Source organism: Rhea pennata, chromosome 2 (genome assembly GCF_028389875.1).
Source record: "Rhea pennata isolate bPtePen1 chromosome 2, bPtePen1.pri, whole genome shotgun sequence".
Classification (NCBI taxonomy): Eukaryota; Metazoa; Chordata; class Aves; order Rheiformes; family Rheidae; genus Rhea; species Rhea pennata.
Window position 1 is genome coordinate 25,995,918 of NC_084664.1, and position 21,096 is coordinate 26,017,013.

Here is a 21,096-nt window from a genome sequence, read left to right on the forward strand (position 1 = left end):
AAAAAGCATACTACATATATATTTTAAATAAAAATAGACCTTTAATTAAATGTGTTGAAAAATACAGATCTATCTTAATTGGCTGTGACCAGTATAAATCTACTATTGTCTACATATGACAATATGAATGTATGGTGCTTCTGAATGAAGAGCACAGTATCTGACAAATGTAGCTGAATTTGTCTGATCTGTATATGGTAAGTTTGAAGATCCGGTGCTTTTTTTCTGAACATAATTTCTTTATGTAATGTACTGCAAGGTAACTTACTGCTAAGTGTTAAGCCTTGTAAGTCTTGGTTTCCTGGAATTCTTTGAATTCAAAACCCTTGATTGCGTAAAAAGACTGAACGCAGACATGATCACTCCATTTGTTTCCACTGTAATTTTTAATAGGAAGGACTAGCCAGAGCTTTAGACAAAACAGTTGGAAAAAATATTGTGAACACTTCAACTCCAGTGTTTAGTACCTTAGTGACTGTTTTGAACACTTCTTTCAGTACCTTCTCACCTACATATTTTGCACTTCATTAAGTCCACAGGCTACTTGGTCAATCCTGTGTGAAAATACTCTTATTTCTCCTAAAGCTTTACAAGTGATGTCCCATCAAGAAGTTCAGAGTTCTTTCTTTTACAGAATATTGCAAAATGTGATAAAAATGTTGCCATGGAGTCCAGTCAAAAAAAAAAAATCTGAGGGTTTAATAGTTACTCATGAATTTCTTTGTGATTTCTTTCCAGGTTATTGAAGAGAAAAATGAACATATACGGGAGCTTGAAGCCCAGGTAGAATGTTTGAAAAGTGATCAGGAACGTATAAAGAAAAAAAATGATGAGGAAATGGAACAGTTGAATGATGTAATTGATAAGCTTCAGCAGGAACTGGCAAATATTGATCAAAAAGTACCTGCAGACATCACTGCTTTTCAAGAAGATGCTGACAGTCTGAAACACACGCTTGAAACAGTTCTGGCAGAAAAAGCAGCTTTGGAGAAGCATGTGGAAAACATTAATGTAGAGGCATCTCGAACAAAGAATGAGCTTGAGGAAACTAAGTTAAAAATGAACAAGCTAAAACAAGAAATAAATCTGTTAAAAAAAGAACATGAAAGAATAACAGAGAAGTATGTGTGTGCAATGACAAAAGGTGATACAGAAAAAACAGAAGACTGCAGCAATGGAAAAACTGAAAAAGTGAAAGCAGACTCATGTGAGAAGATAGAATTGCTAGATCAAACCCAGCTTAGGTCTTCATATGAAAATACAAGAGTCACCATTAGCAAGATGGAAGTACAACTGCAGCAGCTTCAGGCATGCATTAAGGAAAAAGATTCAGAACTGCGCCACTCCTACAATGAAATAAAAGACCTAAAAGAGCAAGGCAAAGCTGAAAGAGAAACGCTTAAAAAGAAGATACAAGACCTGGAGAAAACACTTGTGGAAAAGGTTGCTGCTGCTCTTGTGAGTCAGGTTCAGCTAAATGCAGTTCAAGAGCAAAGGAAAATTATGCAGGAAATCCAAGCAGCTTCAAAATGTGCAGAAGAAGCAAATAAGAGTGCCCAAACAGAGGATTTGGATGATGTAGCTGAAAATGAGATGGAATCAAAGTTATCACTCTTGACACAGAGGGTTACAGAGGTGGAGTACCAGCTGACAGAGATGAATCATAACTTGGAGCTAGAAAAGGAAAATGTAAAGATTGCACAAAAAGAAGCTAAATTGAAAGAACAGAGACTCTTAGAACTTCAGCAATTACTGGAAGAGATTCAAGAAAGGCACAAAGAAGAGATTCAGAAGTACATTAAGCAAGAAGGAATGCAGACATTTCAGGTAATTACATACCATTTCTTTTGGATTGTTTTCACTGAAAGATTTATTTTATGGAAACTCTTGAATGAAACACTTAATGAGACTAGCGCTGGGCACATTGTGCTGTGTGGTGTAGTTCTTCATTTCTCTATTTTTCATGAAGCTGCAAAGGATATGAAAAAGATGTTATTTTAGGTGAATTCCCAAAGCAGTGTTCATTTTGGACTAAAAACACCTTTTCTTTTCATGGATATGGGGTGATTAAATTTTGAACATATACTTTTTTGTTCTTATTTAGAGTTGAAATAAAATGGAATGAATTACACATGCAAATAGTTTACATGACAAGGAAGTAGACAAAATGATAAAAATGGTCTAAACAAGGGTTTGAAATGGATAAAGCAGTTAAAGCAATTTTCCTTATAATGATGTTTTTGTTTGTTTTATATTTGTTTATATTTTGATTTTGATTTACTTTTGCTTGTTTTCCTGCTTTGATTCTGAGGATATTTCACACCAGTAACTTATGCCAGCATATGTTTTTCCTAATTTCCATCCATCACCAGTTATATAGTCTGAATTTGAAACTTTCAAAGTTGGCTATGCCCAATGGCTAATTTTTAATTAAAAATTACTGATACTTTTAAGTTCAGAGAGATCATGGAAATCCAGTGCTGGACCAGAAGAAGTTCTAAGACCTTTCATCTAAATGTTGATTGAATAATTGTCAGAATCATCTTATAAATTCAGTAATATTATGAGACTATATTTTCTGCTGGCTGACTGTTGACATTCCTTTGGGCACTTTCTAGATGGTATTGCCAGTTTCTGTTTCTGTCCAGTAAACTGTGAAAAGATGGTCTTTCCTCCCTCTTATACCCAGTTTGTGGGAGTTGATCTAAAAATGTTTTATAGTGTTGATTTTGGGAGTATGCGTTAATTAAAATAACATACTTTTGTTTTCTCCTGTGGTCTTTTTCATTTGTAGCTGTATTGAGTTAGTGTGCGAGTGCTTTAATTAAAATTAGAATTCGTCATAAGATTCTTGAAAGTTTTCCTGTCTTGTGTTGCCATGTAGGTAGCAGCACAACTCATGGAAAGTCAAAAAAGCAATGTACTTATTGATGAATTTGAACTAGAAAAAGTTAAAGAAGAGTCAGCTGCTGCTAAGAAAGAGTTGAGTAGTTACAGAGAAGAGGCAGAAAAACTTCAACAAGAACTAGCAGTAAGAACCAGATTATATTATAATGTAAATGATTGTACAGGGCTTATGCATTTATATATGCTATGAATGTTTTAATCTTGTACTATAAATGAAAAAAATGAGAAAAATGGTCACCTAGTATTTGCTATCTGTGTAACATAACTAATGCTGTAGACCAAAATTTCATTTGTTGCCACTCTGTAATTTTACAGTCCACAATAGTGTAGTTCTTATGAACAGAGGATCTAGAACTGCATTCCTTCACATGTTAATACTTGCTAGCATGGATCACAACCACTTAAACGAAAATAAGACTAAAATGAATTCTAATTGTATAGAGGGTTGTTGGCCTTTTGGGGTTTTTGTGAAATATTTGAAGGGACTACAATTCAGATTCTCCTTATTTACAGGTGAAAGAAGCAAAGCTGGTAAGTCTTCAGGAAGATCTGTGCAAAGTCAAGGAGAACCTAGTTCAGGCAGAAGATAAACTTGAAAGTTATGTTAGAAAGGACAAGGAAATGGCAAAAGCTGGAAGCAAGAAGGATGTAGAAATACAATCTGATTTGTCAGGCAGTGAGTCTCCTCTAATTAGAAAAAGCACATGTTCACAAACAGACAAGACTGTGGAAATCAACAGCTGTATCCAGACTTTACCAGTTCTTGTTAAACATGCAGAAATTCAAATTGATTTGCAAAGTGAATGCTCTTCAGAAGAGATTGCAGAGATTATAAGAGAATTTACTGAAAAAATTGATCAAATGCAAGAGCTCCATGCTGCTGAAATCATGGACATGGAGACGAGGCATATTTCTGAATCTGAAGAACTAAAGAGAGAAAAGTTTGTTGCAGTGCAAGTATTGACCGAAGAATGTAATAATTTAAAGGAAGTCATAGAAACTCTACGAGCTAAAGAGGTATGTGTCTCGTTTTATATTCATTGTATTACTTTGGTTCTTGCTTTTGCGCTTGCTACAGAAGTTCTCATTTTGAGTCTTAAGAGTGAAGCACCATTAATGTTTAGTGTAAAGCTTTTAAGTGTTCTGATGTTTCCACAGCCTAGGAGAGATTGTGAATCCCTTCCCCGCAATTTAGGTTTGGGACTGTGCTCTACTATCAGATGCTTCCTTGTGCTGCTATCTTGGATCTGGCCTGTGGGAACAAGTGTGAATCACACTATCGACCCCAATCTTTCTATTCTGCTTTTTGATTATTTTTATCACGGGGAAACTGAAAGGAGCAACTCTCATTTTTGCCTGTTTCTTAAAGTTAGCTCCCTTATTTCATTCAAGGTTTGATGGTTCTCTTTCCTAAATATAGGGAGTACAGATCCCTGGATTAGCATGTTCTCCACCTTATCAAGCTAAAGATGGATGTTCTAGTGGTAAGAAACTTCTTTTTATAGATTTCACAGAGGATTATAAATTTGCCTTTTTGATATGGAGTTTACTGTTAAAGAGTTTGTATTCCAAGGAGTAAAACCAACCACCCCACAGACTGAGGCAGAATCCTTTCACAGTGCTGAGCATGCCATGTCTATTACTTTGTCATAGAGAAAAAGGTCTGGAGAAGAGATGGTTTGAAGGTAGATATTAGAGGCAATTTTTTTTTCTTCCAAATGTAGTTCCTATATTTTTATTGCAGATTCCACTATCCTTTCAGTGTGACTGTATCATCTCTTGATAGAATTTAAAGCCAAAGCTCCCTCACAGTGAGATATGGTGGCAGGTACTGACTTTTCCAAGAGCAGGAGAAAGGATTAATGTGATCCTTTTCATAGGCCAAAGCTAAGTGTATTAAGGAGGGTTTGGCAGAAGAATTAATGCAAATGGTTATTTCTCTGACTTTTAAAACTAACTAGGATTTTTAGGTTTTGAGAATTTTTTTTTAGTTTTGTTTTGCTGTTATGCTTTGAAACTGAAAAAGAAAAACTATAAAACAAGTAGTCTCCAAGCTTAGAACCAACTGTGGTGACATGCAACCACCTGTTGTAACAACAGACAAAAATACTTTTTGATGCCTATTCTTCAAAGTTTCACAGTAATCCAGCTTTTATGTTTTTCTCTCCTTTTATTTTAGACTCTAGTTCAGACTGGAGTCAAGGAACATATCTTGCTCAGACCCAAGGGTCTGACGCAGTATCTGAAGGAATAGATGAAGGTGAAACTTCAACAGATTTACTCCCCCAAAAGATTAAGGTAAAATAGAGCAAGCTGATCATTTTTGTTATGGAACAAGAGTGATGCTACTAAAAGCTTAGATAATCTGCTGCTTGATTAGTGAACAGAGAGTTATTTAGATAATTTTTTAAGTGTCAGCTATTTTAATGCATTTTAAAGTACTTCTGATATATTTTGTACATTGTATTTAGAAAGGCCTGTAGCTAGCTAAACAGTTTTTTGACAGAAAGTATGAGCTGTTTCACTTAAAATGGAATCTTTCACATAAAATCAATTAGATTAGTTAAACACAAGTTTTGTGAGAGCAAACTTGTTCTCAGTTATGATTATGAAAAGGTAACTAGTTTGTTTTTCTTCATAGTAATGATAATAGCACAAACACAATTACTGCATAGTTTCTGTTATATCTATTATGAAAGTAAATTAATGTATTTATTATAAGTAATAATATTATAATAGATAGCTTAATGTATTTATCAAATAACGTAATGCGAAGTTTGACTGGAAGCTTTCCAGGAGTTTGTTTTTAGAATGTCGATTTCCATCAGGAATACAGTTTAAAATTCAAGTATTGATTTAATAGATGAACTTTGGGAATTTTCCTGTGATACTGAGGAAGAGTGTATCTCTTTATATTTGCTGAGCAAAGGAACTGTTTAAAGATCTGAGCAACACCTCTGTTGTTGATACCGAGGAAGCGTAGGTAGTTTCCTTATACTGGTTAATTTTGAAATAACAGTATTCTAATATGTATGAAAAGAGATTTTTATTACTAGGACTGAAATTACTGATTTATTTTTGTATTTATTATAGGGTTTGCTGAGAGCAGTCCATCATGAAGGCATACAGGTGTTGTCTCTTACTGAGTTTCCCTATGGTGAAAGAGAGATACCATCTCCTAAGCAAGGGCCAGAATGTTGGTTTGAAGAAAGGAAAGCTTTTCTAAGCACCATTGCATCTTTGAAAGACCTAATTGCAAAAATGCAACTTCACAAGGAAGCTGAGGTATGCATAATATTAAAGAATTCCATCTAGATTTAAAAAAAATATACCAGAGCTTCCCAAGGCACATTTGTAATTTAGTATTACATTTTGTTAATATACTTTTATAAAATTTCAGAAATATGCAGTAAAACTGCATGTTGTACTTTCCAGTAATAAATTACATGTTAAAATTACAGCTTTTGCTTGTTTTTCTATACACTGATTGCTTTTGACAGTATATATCTACTTTTTAGAAGTTTTTCTAATTTGAAAGCATATTCACAGTGGAAGTAGTGTTTTTAGTATTGCTGTTTTATTTATTGGTGTAACAGAACTTTGTTGTTAAAATAATACTATAATGAGAGAACAGAAAAATTTTAAATTGTTTCAAAATGTTAAACAAAACTAACATTAATCCATAATATGTTAAAACTTGCATATAGGGACTTGCTTCCATAACTAGCCGAATTACACTTTTGGAGACATGTAGGCAGTTTCCGTTACTTCTGCATTTCCTTCAGCAGGCAAAGTGGGGAGGTTAACTCCACAGTGTTATAAAATTAGATCTTTTTCTGCGCACTACCACATAGTTCCATAGCATGTAAAAACAGAATATAAATATATGTAACATCATGAAAATTAAAATGATAATGTAATACAGTAACATAAATAATAACTATATGGGGCTAAGTTAAGTCTAAATTACTGCCACGTAAAAAAACAGGTACAAATTTTCATTAAGTAACATTTGTGCATATGGCATTATTGCATGTATTCAATAGGTACATGCATCTGTTTAAAAAAATGTTATGCAGCTATTGAATAAGAAAAGCTCAATATTCCACTGAAAACACACGCTTTACATTAAACGGTAATGACCACTGGAGTGCTGTAATCTTTGAATTTTGCTAAATATTTAAATTGTTTTTATACTATTTTAGATTTATGCAAGTTCTGAATCTCCTGAAGGAGTCTCTGACTGGCGAGGAGAACTTCTACATGGTATTCAACAAGTTTTTGTAAGAGAACAAAATGTTCTTCTTGCTGCATTTCAAAATGAACTTGCAGAACTGGGCACAAGAGATGCAGTGATATTGATGAATCAGTTAGAACACAGACTACAAGAGCAGGTAACATAAAGCGTACTTTAGTCAAGGTCTATTTATACCTATGTTAGATTTTAATTTTTAATGTGTAAATCCATTAAAAATATATGTAGTATTGCATCTATGACAGTCCAGGGATGAAAGCAGAGTAGGACATGTAGAAAGAAGGGATATCTTTAATAACAAAAACTGATGCAGTTGGGAGAGAGATTTTGGATACTCAAGCTGTAGAAAGAGTACAGCCTTTAGAGATAATTGGAAGTGAAAACAATTGTCCTGAGCTTGATTTCATTTAGTTAATTAGGGATATGTTAGGCAATCTGAAAGAAAGGGTAGCTTGCATCTGTGAAGCAAATTGTAAGGAGGGGAAGTGATAAGGCTGCTATTCAGACAGAGAGGTTTGTCATCTACGTGGGACATGGAAGGATTAGAGAGGAAAATTAGAATTTGCCATAAAACTAATAGCTCTTTTGATTCTGTGCTTTTGGTGCCTAGTAGAGTAATAAGAAAAGGCAAGCAATTCTTTCTTTTATTACAATATTGTGTTAATTATGACTTAATTGAAAATGTTTTTAATATAATATATATGCAGTGACTCTGTAAGTAAGTATGATATCTGCACTCCCTAGATATTCTAATATCTGTACAGTTCTCCCCCCCCCCCAAAAAAAAAAAAAGAGTTTTGTTTCTAAATTTATTTTAAATGTTAATAGGCTACTAATCAGAGAACAGTCATGGACTGTCTTCAGAATGCAGACAGAAGAAGTTTGCTAATGGAGATTCAAGTATTACGTGCCCAGATGAGCAGTAAGAAAACTAATCCAAAGAGAGAACAAGAGATTGATTCAAAAAGCCAAGGTAATTCAGGTCTATTTCCACATGTTTTCATGTCAGTGCTTGCAGAGAAAGTTGTAAGTGGAGAGCTATTGACTTTTTTTTCCCCCTTCTGTGATCTTGATATTAATCTTATGTCCTGAGCATGCTTCATTTTCAGTTTTCTCAATCTTACTGGACTGATTTTGCAAAGATTAAGTAGTCTTCTGCATTCTCGCGGCTTATATCTAACTGAAAGTGATGCAAAGTTATTTTAATTTTTAGAAAAAACGGATTTGTATTTTAAGTGTTTAGGTCCAACAGGCCTGAAATTATTTAAATTGGATATTCAGTTATAATGAGTAAACTAAATAGCAACTAGACTGAGCAACAAAAATATAAAGATCTACTTTAAAACTTAAGGTAATCAAATACTTGATGTCTGTGTTTTTTCACAAACATTTGCTACATCTTTTATACTTTGGAAAATGAAACCATGCTCAGCATTATGTTTATAATAAGCCATTCCAGATTATTTGCAGGAAATGTAATTCAGGATAGTAGTGTATTTTTTCTTTTAAATGATAAAATGGTGAAATGACTTCCATTGTGTTAGTAATAATCCAAGTGACATATATTGATACGGTTATGCATATATTCTTTTAAATATGTTTAAAAGTTAAACTGATTTCTTGGAAAGCATGAAATGTGTTCCAGTATAAAAGGAATGTTTTTGCCTTCACTTCACTGTTTTAAGAAAAGCGCTATTAGTGATAGCCTTGTGGTCACTCTGTGTGCTAGGGGAAACTTCACCCATATGAATAGTGTTGCTTGCTTGCTAAAGTAATTTCCATGTTAATGGTACTCTCATTAGAAATGCTGGAGTATAATATGCAGCAGAAGCAGTCACAGATACTGGAGATGCAAGTGGAGCTCCGGAGCGTAAAGGACAGAGCAGCTGAGCTTCAGGAACAGCTGAATTCAGAGAGAATGATGGGTGCTGAGCTGAAGAATGAACTTGCACAAGCTAAACTAGAGCTTGAAACGACCCTTAAAGCACAGCACAAGCACTTCAAGGACCTAGAAACCATCAGGTGCGGCTTTCAGTGCCGAGTGTTCTGTGTTGATAGTGAAGATGATCTTTTCTATGTTGTCTTAAACCATAATACTGACTTTATTAAGGAAGTTGATCTCAGATAATGTAAATGCTTCTCATCTTTTCTTTAAAATATGCCTGACAAAAATAGGTTTCTATGTTAGTTGACAAAAAAATGTAATTCTCTAGATCAAGGAGATCTGATTCATAGTTTGATTTAATGACCAATTAATATCAAGGAAGTTTTGGGTTTGTTTTTGATGTATTAGACTGTGATGCATAAGACTACTATATACAAACTAATTATACCACACTTATTAACATAAAGGTTTTTCTGCTTCTAAAACTGAACTCGGAGAAAAAAGGTTGCAGAGTTATGATGATATTGCAAGTGCTTTCATGTGGAACTCAACTTGTTAGTTTTGCTTTGGAATGGTCAACAGCTGAGATGCTAAGCCAATTACTTTGAAAGACACTTAGGAGATGCTTTATTATTGCATAGGCCTTCTATATAGTATCTTAATGTTCAGGTCAGTGATAACAAATTAAAACAGAGTTTAAATTGCTTGGTATTACCTTATTCCTTTATAGATCACTGGGAGCATGGTTCTTCTGCAGGGCATAGATATGAATATGTAGAGGCAGTTTGTTCAGCTAAATGCCTTTCTACTTTTCTGTTGAAAGGCAGAAAGGTCCTTTAAGCTCTCCTAATGTCCCACAGCCTGACTACAACATACAATCAATTTTGTGTCAGGTTTACTCTGGGGCAGTAATCAGTGCCTGAGAAGCTTTCCATTTTCATGGAAAATGGAGGTGTTGAGTACTACAGATCAGCTTGTCTGAATCTAAGCACTAATAATAGTCCTCTAGTCTTCCTAGATAGTCTTCTATCTAAGTGTACCAAAAAAAAAAAAAAAAAAAAAAAAAAAAAAAAAGAACAGGAGGAAGGTTCCTCCAAAGTTCTGTATCTTGAAATGAATTATTCCAGATTTGAACAGTAAAATGTATCTGTGTATCCTAATAGAGCAAATCAAGCATCCAAACAATCTGAGTAAACGTGTGGCTTTTTGAGCAGCTTGTAAATGGAAAATACTAATGAGCCTAAATTACTTTTCCTCTGAAGTGTGACTATATTTGACAACAATCATAAAAATTGCCTGTTTCTCTTTTAGAACTGAAGTTAAAGAAAAAGCAGCTGAACTAGATATACTTAAGGATACAATGGCAGGTGAACAGAAGAAATCAAGAGAGTTACAGTGGGCTTTGGAAAAGGAAAAAGCTAAACTGGAACGCAGTGAGGAAAGAGGAAGAGAAGAGCTTGAGGTATTCTCTTGCTAATCTCAAATTGCCTGTAACATAAAGGAACGTGCAAATACTCTTTTGGTTATTCTTCTTAATTTATGTTTTTGTGCAAATACAATTATTTAAGAAGACAGGTTGTCTATCTCTGTTTTAAATGCCTGCACGCTCACCTCATGAAACCCAGACTAGATGGGGTGGGGGGTTGCCTTAGGAGAGAATACATTACTACACTCCTTGGTGTCTCTGCAGTATATGATGTAGTGAAGAGAGAGAAGGTGTCCAAGTACATTATTAAGATGAAACAGCAATCACTTTAACAGCATAGATTTGTTTACACTGTTAAGTCTTAACTTGGAAAATCACTTTCACAGTTCTATCAAGTAAACATAATTAATTACCTTAAACTTCAAAACTATGGCTCTTCGTATCTCATAAAAAGTATGCTACAAATATCTTTATGAGATGATCTGATTTTAGGATAAAGACATCTGTAATATTTTTTAACATGAGATGGAATTGCAGCATGCAGAGTATTGACAAATGAATTACAAGTGGCAAAAACCTGTTGAAAGAAAATTGTGTACAGCTAGCATATTTGCATTTTGCAGAAAATAATGCAAAGTATATACAAATTGTTTTAATCAATTTTTTCTTCTGTTTGCTTGTGAAAGGATTTAAAATTTTCACTTGAAGATCAAAAACAAAAGAACTTACAGTTAAATCAACTTTTGGAGCAAGAGAAACAGCTGTCAAGTGATCTGCAACAAAAAATTGAATCCCAAGAAGCACTCAGTGCTGCCCAGCTGTCACGTGAACGAGGCCGTAATTCAGAGTTGCAGGTGCTTCTTGAATCAGAAAAGGTTCGAGCTCTTGAAATAAGCAGTGCCCTAGAAAGGGAGAAGGAGCTCTGTGCTCAGCTTCAAAGTGCTGAAGATAAGGGGCAAGCTGGAACACCTAATCCATCTGAGGAATTACTTAAAGAGCTACAGAAACAAATGGATGAAAAGCATGACCGTGTGGTGGAGTTAGTAAGTGAAATGGAGAAGTATAAACTGGAATCTGTGCAAGTGAGACAGCAAATGGAAAAAGAAAGGCAGATCCAGAGGAAAGCATTACAAGCAGAACAGGATGCTAACATAATAGCACAGAAAAAACTCCATGAACTGGAGTCCAAAGTAGAAGATCTTCAATGGCAGCTTGAAGAAAAGAAAAAAGAGGTTCATAAATTGGGGAATGAGGCAAAGAAATTGCAGGAAATAATCCAAGAACAACAGAAGAAGGAGCAGGAGAATGAAGGAAAAGGGGAGGCTGAAAGAACAAGCCACAATCAAAATGAGGTACCGTAAGACTTAGAGCAATATAATACTGAACTGTGCAATTTTGCTTTTAATTCTCTTGTTCAGTTAGAAGCATTTGCCAGTGTGCCTTTACTCAGTTTATAAAGTAGTCTCTGCATTACATTTGCCAAAAATATAGGCAGTAAGGAAAGTACTAAGCCACTTTAGTTCTGCTACCCAAAACTATTCACTCCCATTCTCGGAGAATGAAGCTATAGAGGTGTGTGAGGCAGAATACAAATAGGAGAAGTGCATCTGAAAGAACACAAGTACTTTGTATCTAAGTATAGTAGAACAATAATATTCCCTAGACCCAGTCTAGCAAGTGAACTGTTCCCACTCAGGAACACTCCAGGTAAGTGTTCTTAATCCTTAGTTCATAAGACCACATTTGGTCTTTGAAACATCAGAAAGTGATCTGTCCAACCGCTGCAATAATTAAATGACTAAATAAGCAAACTTGCATACGCATGAATATATATATGTTAGCAAACAAAATAGGAGGAGGAAATCAAGGCAAAAAAAATAATTTCAGAGTTTAGCTTAATTTTTAGATTATTGAAAATTGGAAATGCTGTTGCCTGTGAATTTTTTTCCTCTCATTAAAAAAAAAAAAAAAAAAAAAGTTGAGCACCATAAAATGATTTTTAAGACTTTTGAAACTGTAGAAACTTCACTACAAGAGTCAAGTGTTGCCAAATGGATTATTTGCTGATGGCCTTAGAGAGGATTGATGAGAGACTTGTTACTTTGGTAGTTATGGGTTTTTTTTTACCCCATCTTGTGATTATTCCACAGTTTTTGACTTCTGCTATTTGTGGAGCCAATTTTTCTTTTCATTTAATCTGGCTACTGTTTTTAATCTTCTAAAGCACTGGAAACTGCCCACAGCTAAAGGCAGGGTGTTGAGGTACTGATAAGCGTGTGTGTGTGTGTGGATGGTAAGGGTGAGTACTGGTTCAGTGGATTCCTGCACATGTGGCAGCGTTGGTACTATGGTTGCCTGTGCCTGGGGATTGGACTCGACGTCCATGGTGGGCTTTTGTAGTGCGGTTCTTTTGCGTATTTCAAAATTAAATGTTTCTGGTTTAAAGCCCTGTACCATTTGCAATTCATATATAAACCTACAGAGTACCTGGGATACGCCAAATGAGAGAACAAGAAATTGGGTTCTCCAGCAAAAAATGGAAGGAGCTGAGACAAATGAATCAACCTACCCCACAGTGACAGGAGGAGGAGATCTCTCTGCAGCTACTGAAGTTCTGGAAAATGTCAGACAAAAGCTGCAAAACGCATCTCCAAAGCTGAAGCAGTTGGCTCGCAAAGCTGCTAGCAGGTTAGATGAGTCTTCAGCTGCTGGTTAAGAGCAGCCAGTAAGCTAATTGATTGGATTGTAATTGTAAGTTCCAGACTGTAGGCCTAACTAATTTCTGTGGTGTTCTATTTAGAAACTATACCATTACTTAGGATGTGCTAATGTAAAACTGGATCGCAGAATAGCAGGTCCTGCTCTAAATCATACATGTTTAACATAATCCTTTATGAGTTACAGCAGAATTGTTGTCTTTCCTTGTAAAGCGATAAGGTTTATTTGGGCATGATGTAGGTGGAAGATTGTTTAAAACAGTTCAGTAACTAATTAATTCATATTATAATGGGAAGAATATAGGAGTTATTGCAATACATCCTGCCCCTTGATGCCCTAAGGAAAAAAATATATATTTTATAGGCAAGTGAAACTGATGTTCCTGAACTTCACTTTGTCTGGTTACTATCTTGCTAAGAAGAAAACAGCATGAGCAATTAGCAGTTCCATAGGAGTCCAGTTTGAATCTGTTTTTATTTTGCTATGATGCTGATATAACGTTTATCATAAACATCTGAGCAAAATAAAATGCATTGTATATTCAAAGTACCGTAAGATTTTGTCCACACAGATTTAACGAATTGTGAGATTCAGGATCACAATTCTAAACATAATTCACGTAGAACATTTCTTCCCAAAATCTGTTGTAGTAGTTCTATGTAAATCCTGTATAAATTGGAGGTAATTTTAGTTACCTAAGTTTCACTTAGCACTCTTGAAAATGTTGCCATGTACTCCAGTAACTGTGCTGACACAATTGGCTAAAGGTCTAATGTGTGTGTATGGACGGAAGGTTGCTGCTAGATCAGTTTGACTATGTGGTGGTAAACTATATATGCTGTTGAAACTGTCATTTTCATTTCAGATTACAGTTTGAAACAGCAGACGATCAAGATTTTATTGCAATACAAAATGCTATTGAAGAAGTTATTTCAGAGCTACAAAAACTATCTGGATTGTCATATCTAGAAGAGGTGAGAGTGTTATGTTGTAACTTGATTTGGTGGGATACTTTGGATGATGAGAGTAAGTGGAAAAGGGCAAAGAACTGTTAAGCTTGTACTTATCTAGGGCTGGACTTTATAGAGGAAAATTTATTCCAGTGTATGTGCTCATCTGAAGTCAGTGAAATAAAAGAAAGTTTTATTTTTTCAATATTAATTCCTTTAAAAGTGAATTTATAACTTTCAAATTAAAACTTTTCCACTTTAATTTCTTATAAAAGAATTATAAATTGCTGAAATTCTTAGTATTTTTTAAAGAATAGATATTTTTGTATCAGTAGTATTTATGTAACTGCAGTTACAATGAGAAACTTTGCTTGGTACTTCCCTGATACGAAAATCAACGTTTAGTATTTACCATACTGTGTTGGTGCAATACATTTACTTATACTATCCTGTATTTGCCAAAAGAAAGGCAATAGACAATTATGTGCACCTGTATAACACATGTAATACGGAAAGCTGTTACAAAGACTTAGGAATATTTTATTTCAGCTGAATTTGACTGGGTCCTTACCTGCCTTTTAACATAACTTAAAGCTTTGTTTGTTTTTTTTTTCTCCTCTTTAAGTTAGAAAGAAATATAAACACAGTAGAAAAGTTTTGCACGTTGTTAGAGTGTGATTAAGCTTGCGAGGCAATATTCTGCTATGGTATATGTGATAAGCATAGAGGAGAAAGTCACATTATTTGTGATTTAGATGTAAACTTATGTTTTCTTTATATAAATGACAAAGCTGTTATCATCCACAAAAGCTTTTCAGAGTAAGCAAAAGTTGAATTTGAGCTGGCAACTCAGGTCTAATGCAGGCTGGGTTTGGTTTTCTGCTTTCTTTCCAGCTGAAGCTAGTGCTACCACCAGGGACTCCCTCTAGCTCATTGACTGAGAGGCTGCTGAGACAAAATGCTGAGCTGACAGGCTTTGTCAGCAGACTGAGTGAAGAAAAGAATAATTTGAGGAATGCTGTTATGAAACTGGAGGAAGAACTGAGAAGATACCAACACAGAGGACGTTGTGGAGACTATGTATGTCTTTAGTGGCCCTATACACTTTAGTGGCCAAGTATACATAGGCATAAATGCATTCTGCTGTGAAATAACCCTAACGCTGTCCTAGCCACCTAAGTGGGGGAGTGGTTGAGTTACCTGTCTTTTTCAGCTTCCCTCCTGCAGAGTAACAAGGTGCAAGTTATCTTTTCCTGTGGTCAAGATATTTTGACTCATTGTTTACTATATAGTAAACTTTGTGATTTTACCCACCTTTCATTTGTTTACTGCTCTTCTCTTTTAAATTCCTTCTACTTCTCCTTTTAATCTATATTTCATCACCAAGGTGGGAACAAATAGATCCAGATATCTTCCAAGATCATGAAGCTAATGTGGTCCACTGAGGGGATTTTTCTAGGAAGTTGATCGTGCTCCTAAACTGACTAGATATGAAGTGTTAGGATTCCAGGTTAATCTCAGACTCATTCACTGGATGTTTTTTCTCATAACTTTGACCTCTTCACCAAATCAATGACTAGAATGACACAGCTCAGGTTTTTCAGAACTGTGTGGTTCAAATTAAGGATTTTTCTTGCCTCTTCAGTCTTCTAGACACTCATCAGATGCTGGAGTTAATATTGATACTCTTGTTGCCTCGGAGAAGGAAATTTGGAACAGAGAGAAGTTATCACTACAGAAATCTTTGAAACAAGCCGATGCAGAGCTCTCCAAGCTGCGAGCAGAGCTCAGGAGCGAAGCTTTCCTCCGAGAACTGGGATCAGACTCTGAAAATGCTATCCTAAGGGTAGGAAGACTTCAATGCCTGCGTACTAACAGGAGCTGGTTTTCTCATTTTGATTTGGATCTATTTTTCTTTGTGTTCATTCTGCTCATTCCTAGTAAACTGATACTGAGTCAATTTTAAGAGTTTTTAAGAGTTGCATGCCCAGAAACATGGCTCGATTCTTCTCCCCAGTGATGATATGAAAGCACCTACTTCTCCCTTCTGAAGGGGGAGAAGCCCAAGCAATGTGTGCTACATTTCTTGCTGCTCAAGGCATTCCCACATGATGCAGCTTATATTTAGCATTTGAGCAGTATTGCAATCTCTCCATGATAGCAAGCAATGAATAATCACAGATGTGCTGTAAGAGTAACAATGTAAAAATCTTAGAATTCTAATCATCTTTGGAGCTTATGGTGTTTGCTGTATTTCTTGTTGTAGAGAATTTATGGAAAATACCTACGAGCAGAGAGCTTTCGGAAAGCTCTCATATATCAGAAGAAATATTTACTGCTGTTACTGGGTGGATTCCAGGAGTGTGAAGAAGCCACACTGGCCCTCATTGCACGAATGGGTGGACAGCCTTCCTACACAGACCTTGAAATCATCACGCATCATTCAAAGGGTTTTACGAGGTTTCGTTCTGCAGTCAGAGTGTCCATTGCAATTTCAAGGTAATTTGGAGGAAGTTTTAGTTTCAGCAGGTGTGATATATGCAGTTTAATACCTACTTTTCTAGCGGAAAAGTTCTGGTGGAATCTAGAACTTCTCAAGTTCTGTCCTGTTTAAACTGTGTATTTTTGGTAATCATGAAAATAACATACTATGTATAGTGACGAGTTGAACAGAGCATAGGTAAAATCTGTAATAGGAGTAAGGTGTTTGAGATACTCAGTCTGATTCTAGTTGAAAATCTCTTGGCTCTGTATGCAATAATCAATGACAAAATTTATTGGATACTGTCATCATTTTTAGAAAAAAATAATTACTGATAATTTCTAGAGTGCGTGCTTATTTACAAATTTATTTTCCACAACTTAATTTCCTCTAAAAGTTAAACTTTTAAACATAAGTATCATACAGATTTATGGATGACAAGAAATCAAGTTGCTGAAATGCTCCAAAATGGTGAAGAAATATGTAAGCTATAACATGCATGTCCCACCTCAGTCTGAAAGTCCTCCACTGTATGCGTAATTTCAGCCATCTGTGTAGTCTGTTGAATTCACAAGACAGCGGGCCTCAGACTGAGGATGAATGAAAGAAAAAGTGAAAGCTGTTACTATCATAGTCCTGCTATGTTGCACATAAACCTCTTTCACAGGGGTTTGAACCCCCACATATTTTTGCTTGCTTTGACTTGAGGACTCTGTGTAGTGTGAATTCCAGGAGCTATTCATACAGCTATAGGCTATAGTGAGACTTTTACTGAGAACCCGCTGCTGTTACTAAATATTTTTGTGATGCAGTGAGGTTCGAATGTTCATTTAGTATGACTTGGTGTATTAAAATGTGGATGCTGTGTTGTTCAAGACAGCTATTTGCTGTCTGCTTTATTTATGCAACACTTCTGGAACCACTGGAATTGCAGAGGTGAAACTGAAAGGAGATTTTGAGTTTTGTTTTGTTTTTTCTTTACAGTCTAGGAATGTGCATAAAGATGTTCTCTGTCTCATCTTCAGAGTTTGGAAGCCCATCTACTCATTTTGCTCATTCTTTAAGAAATTGTTACATGTACTAGAATATAGCAGATTTTTAAAATTACTACATTGTGAGTATTTTTTTTTTCTTTTTTTTTTCCCTGAAATGCAGAATGAAGTTCCTGGTTCGGCGATGGCACAGAGTTACGGGTTCTGGTATATTAAGTGTCAGTAGGGATGTCTTCAGCCAGAACACAGGTAAATCATAGTCCAGTATTGACTGAATAAGAGGTATTTACAAGTTACACTCCTGCTTAATGAAGATGTGTTTTAATCTTCATTTTCCTCAGCTGGAGTGAATGGGCTACTTTTCCCTCTTCCTTTTGCTTTAATTGCTGGGATTAATTATTTCTCAGGTTTCTGATAGTTTCCATGGCCTGCTCAGACACTAAGCTATTCACTTGCTCTTCAATCTTCTTCTGCTTCCTTGTGGGCAGAGTTGTATGTGTATTTGTGTGTATATATATATATATATGTAAAAAAAAAAAAATGACTTTCCCTTTGGACTATGTTTCTCATAACAATTTCACCTGCCGGAGTGGGTTTCTTCAGTTTGAAGAGGGAACACTGAGAAAGAGACAGATGGAAGAAACTTAGTAACCACAGGTCCCCAAGAGGCACAGACAAGGGCAACGGAGCCTGTTGAACAGTCCTCCCTGGCCTTTACTTCAAAATCCTAACTGCACAAAACATCCACTGCTCCCTCATTACAGCTTAAAGTTCAGGAAATCTGATTTTCTGTTTGTTTTTGGTGGGAGCCTAAGGAGAATCAAAAGCTTTTTATTAATTGCTTGCTACCTAAGTCTGTCTGAAACGCCTGTGCGGCTGGTTCTGTGGGAGCAGTGTCAGTAGCCTCAGGGAGGCCAGGGTTTCACCTCGGGCCTTCTGTAAGGCCGTCTGAAAGGGGCAAGACGTGGCTTGGTTGCTGGAGGTGTGCGTGCTAGGGATCTGACAGAGACATCCTGAGTAAACTGTGTGATAACTAAACATCCTGCAATGCTAAGGACCTCTTTCCAAGCTCTGAATCAGCAAAGATTTGCTCTTGATTATTTATCAGCCCTACTTTCAACAAATGTCCACATTTTGTGATACGCAAACAGAGAATTTGCACATGAGATTTCCAGTAAAGCGCAAAAAGGTCTTTATTTTCTTTATGCTTTCCACGACCCTGCTATTTCTATTTTTAGGTAATGAATTGCGGCCTGATTCATTCTCTGGTGGCATGGATCTTTATGGAGAACAAAGACATTCTTATAGATCCAGATCAGACATGGAGTCTCCCAGATCTCCTGTAAATTTTCAGCACAAGTATGTTTTATTTTACACGATTATTCTTTTTCAGAACCCTGTTTACTAAATAAATGCGTCAGTGTTTTTATTGCTAAGGTTTGTAACTCTAGCTGCCGTAAGATTTTTTTTTTTTTTTTTTGTGGTAAGGAAACAGTAAATTACAGGCCTTAAATGTGCGTTTATCCATAGCCCAAATAACTCAGAAAGCAAAAGTCCGCAGGCTTAGGCCTCATGTAATGTTTTTGGACCCAATGATAGTCCACACTGGCATTCAGTAAAGTACCTCTACTTACCATATTTTGTTATGCTTGCTGATGCTTTTTTTTTCCTTTAACAACATTTTACTTTTAGAAAACACCTGTGTTTTTCTGTCCTCAGGATCCATGGCCTGCATGCTGATTTAAACTCAGTCTCTTTTGCGTGTTCTCAACTGCAGAACTATGATCCTGAAAGAGCTTTAACAGATTATATCAATCGGCTGGAGGCACTACAGAGGCGACTTGGAAGTGTGCAGTCAGGTGAATACTTAGATGGTCCACTCCATGATTTCTGAGTGGAACAAGACAGTTTGAAAATAGAAAGTGTATGCTGACTCTCTGCACAGCAAACTTTTTTTTTAGGCATATTCAGGCTTAAACAAGAAGTTATTCTTAACTATAGCAAAAAGCTCATCAGAGAAAAAAAATTAAATGAAGTTGCATACAGGTGTACTTTAATTATAGATTTTATCAGAAATACTTTTAACTTTCCTTGACCTGTAAAAAATGCGCAGCTAGGATTCATTTGGTATCTCACTAAGAGCTTAAGCTAGATGGTAGCCACCATCTAGGAGTGGGATGGGGTGTGGAAAGAGGTTGCAAGGGGAATTTATTCTTCTGTCACTTTGATTAGAGAAGTTACAGCCATTTTGTCCAATAAACAATAATCACTTTTCTGCTGTAAAAGAAAATTGTCAGGTCAATGGGATGTTGACTTATCAAACTTGATTGAGTGGTGATCTTTGACAATTACTATGTTAAAGTTTAACACAAAATCCATTATTTGAGGAAATGTTCTTAGAAGACTTTGTAAAATCTGTCATTCTTGCTTATTCTAAATATCAGTGGGTTTATGAATGATCATTACCTATTTCAAGTATTGATTAAAGTCTTTCTCCATCTCACAGGTTCCACTTCATACACTCAGCTGCACTCTGGTGTGAGAAGATAATGTTCTTTCAACATCTCCATCACTGCTAGTGATGTTAATGGATTGCCTTCTGCAAAGCTGTGCTCTTCCTGTGCTTTTGTATAATGTGTATATTGTGGGACCAATATGAACACAGCTGTATGATTGTATACAGTTCCATCCTGGCATACCCACACAGACTGGGGCTTATGTATATAGGCACTTTGTGTTCATGCAAAAAAAAAAAAAAAAATCATCAAATTACATGTATATTTGTGGAATGCTAATTTAAATGATTAACTTATGAAGTGTGTATTTATCAAAAGGGTGCAAAGATTAAACTTGTGTATTAATGAAATTGAGCTACATTCAGTGAAGTTCACTTGCACTTTTTCTGGCAAGGCTACTGAAGTTACACACCTCTGTCATAGTATTTGCTACTGGCAGTGCAGACAGAATATCACTTGTAGAGACCTATTTTTGTAATGGTAGAAGTTTTGAATTTTATGGGTATTTTGTCAAAGTACTGAAATAAAGACTTCATCCTTTTAATTGTGTTCTACTGTTTGAAAACATCTTTAAATTCAAAAACTGTTCTCTTATTCACACAACAAAGCTTGCTTCTCTTTGTGCTCTTCCCATTTCTGGTGGCTGCAACTGTACTTTTTACGGATTCCAAAGGGCAGCTACTAACTAGAAGACAAGACAAGCTTGCAGTTGTTTTCTGAAGATCCAGATCACATTTTACAGGGCTAGACTGGAAAATAGTCCAGGCTATCAGTTGCTGTGATTGATTAAAAAAAAATTTAATAGTTGGTTATATGTGTGTTTAGAATAGGAAAGACTGGGCAAGCCCTTACTGCAAGGGAGAAAAAGCTCTTTGCATGACTAACTTCATAGCTTTAAGAGATAAATTTAAATTTACATAAATAGAAAAGCTTTTCAGAAGTCAACAGGGCTGAGCAAGGAAAAA

General features: G+C 35.7%; 1 protein-coding gene across 3 annotated transcripts in view; it reads left to right on the top strand.

Annotated features, from left to right (window-relative positions):
* AKAP9 (A-kinase anchoring protein 9) overlaps positions 1-20,675 on the top strand; it is a 118,992-nt gene extending 98,317 nt beyond the window's left edge. For 2 of the 3 annotated variants that reach the window (XM_062569103.1, XM_062569101.1), the window contains 20 exons: positions 739-1,827; positions 2,885-3,031; positions 3,421-3,924; positions 4,328-4,391; positions 5,087-5,205; positions 6,001-6,192; positions 7,113-7,301; positions 7,991-8,135; positions 8,965-9,184; positions 10,359-10,509; positions 11,160-11,825; positions 12,956-13,161; positions 14,057-14,165; positions 15,036-15,221; positions 15,787-15,987; positions 16,408-16,640; positions 17,779-17,864; positions 18,854-18,974; positions 19,335-19,474; positions 20,122-20,675. In XM_062569103.1, the coding sequence (XP_062425087.1) occupies positions 739-1,827; positions 2,885-3,031; positions 3,421-3,924; positions 4,328-4,391; positions 5,087-5,205; positions 6,001-6,192; positions 7,113-7,301; positions 7,991-8,135; positions 8,965-9,184; positions 10,359-10,509; positions 11,160-11,825; positions 12,956-13,161; positions 14,057-14,165; positions 15,036-15,221; positions 15,787-15,987; positions 16,408-16,640; positions 17,779-17,864; positions 18,854-18,974; positions 19,335-19,474; positions 20,122-20,165 (4,812 nt within the window). In that variant the 3' untranslated portion in view covers positions 20,166-20,675. The remainder of the gene's footprint in view (positions 1-738; positions 1,828-2,884; positions 3,032-3,420; positions 3,925-4,327; positions 4,392-5,086; positions 5,206-6,000; positions 6,193-7,112; positions 7,302-7,990; positions 8,136-8,964; positions 9,185-10,358; positions 10,510-11,159; positions 11,826-12,955; positions 13,162-14,056; positions 14,166-15,035; positions 15,222-15,786; positions 15,988-16,407; positions 16,641-17,778; positions 17,865-18,853; positions 18,975-19,334; positions 19,475-20,121) is intronic. The other variant, XM_062569102.1, reaches the window with a different exon arrangement.
* Positions 20,676-21,096: the final 421 nt, after the last annotated feature.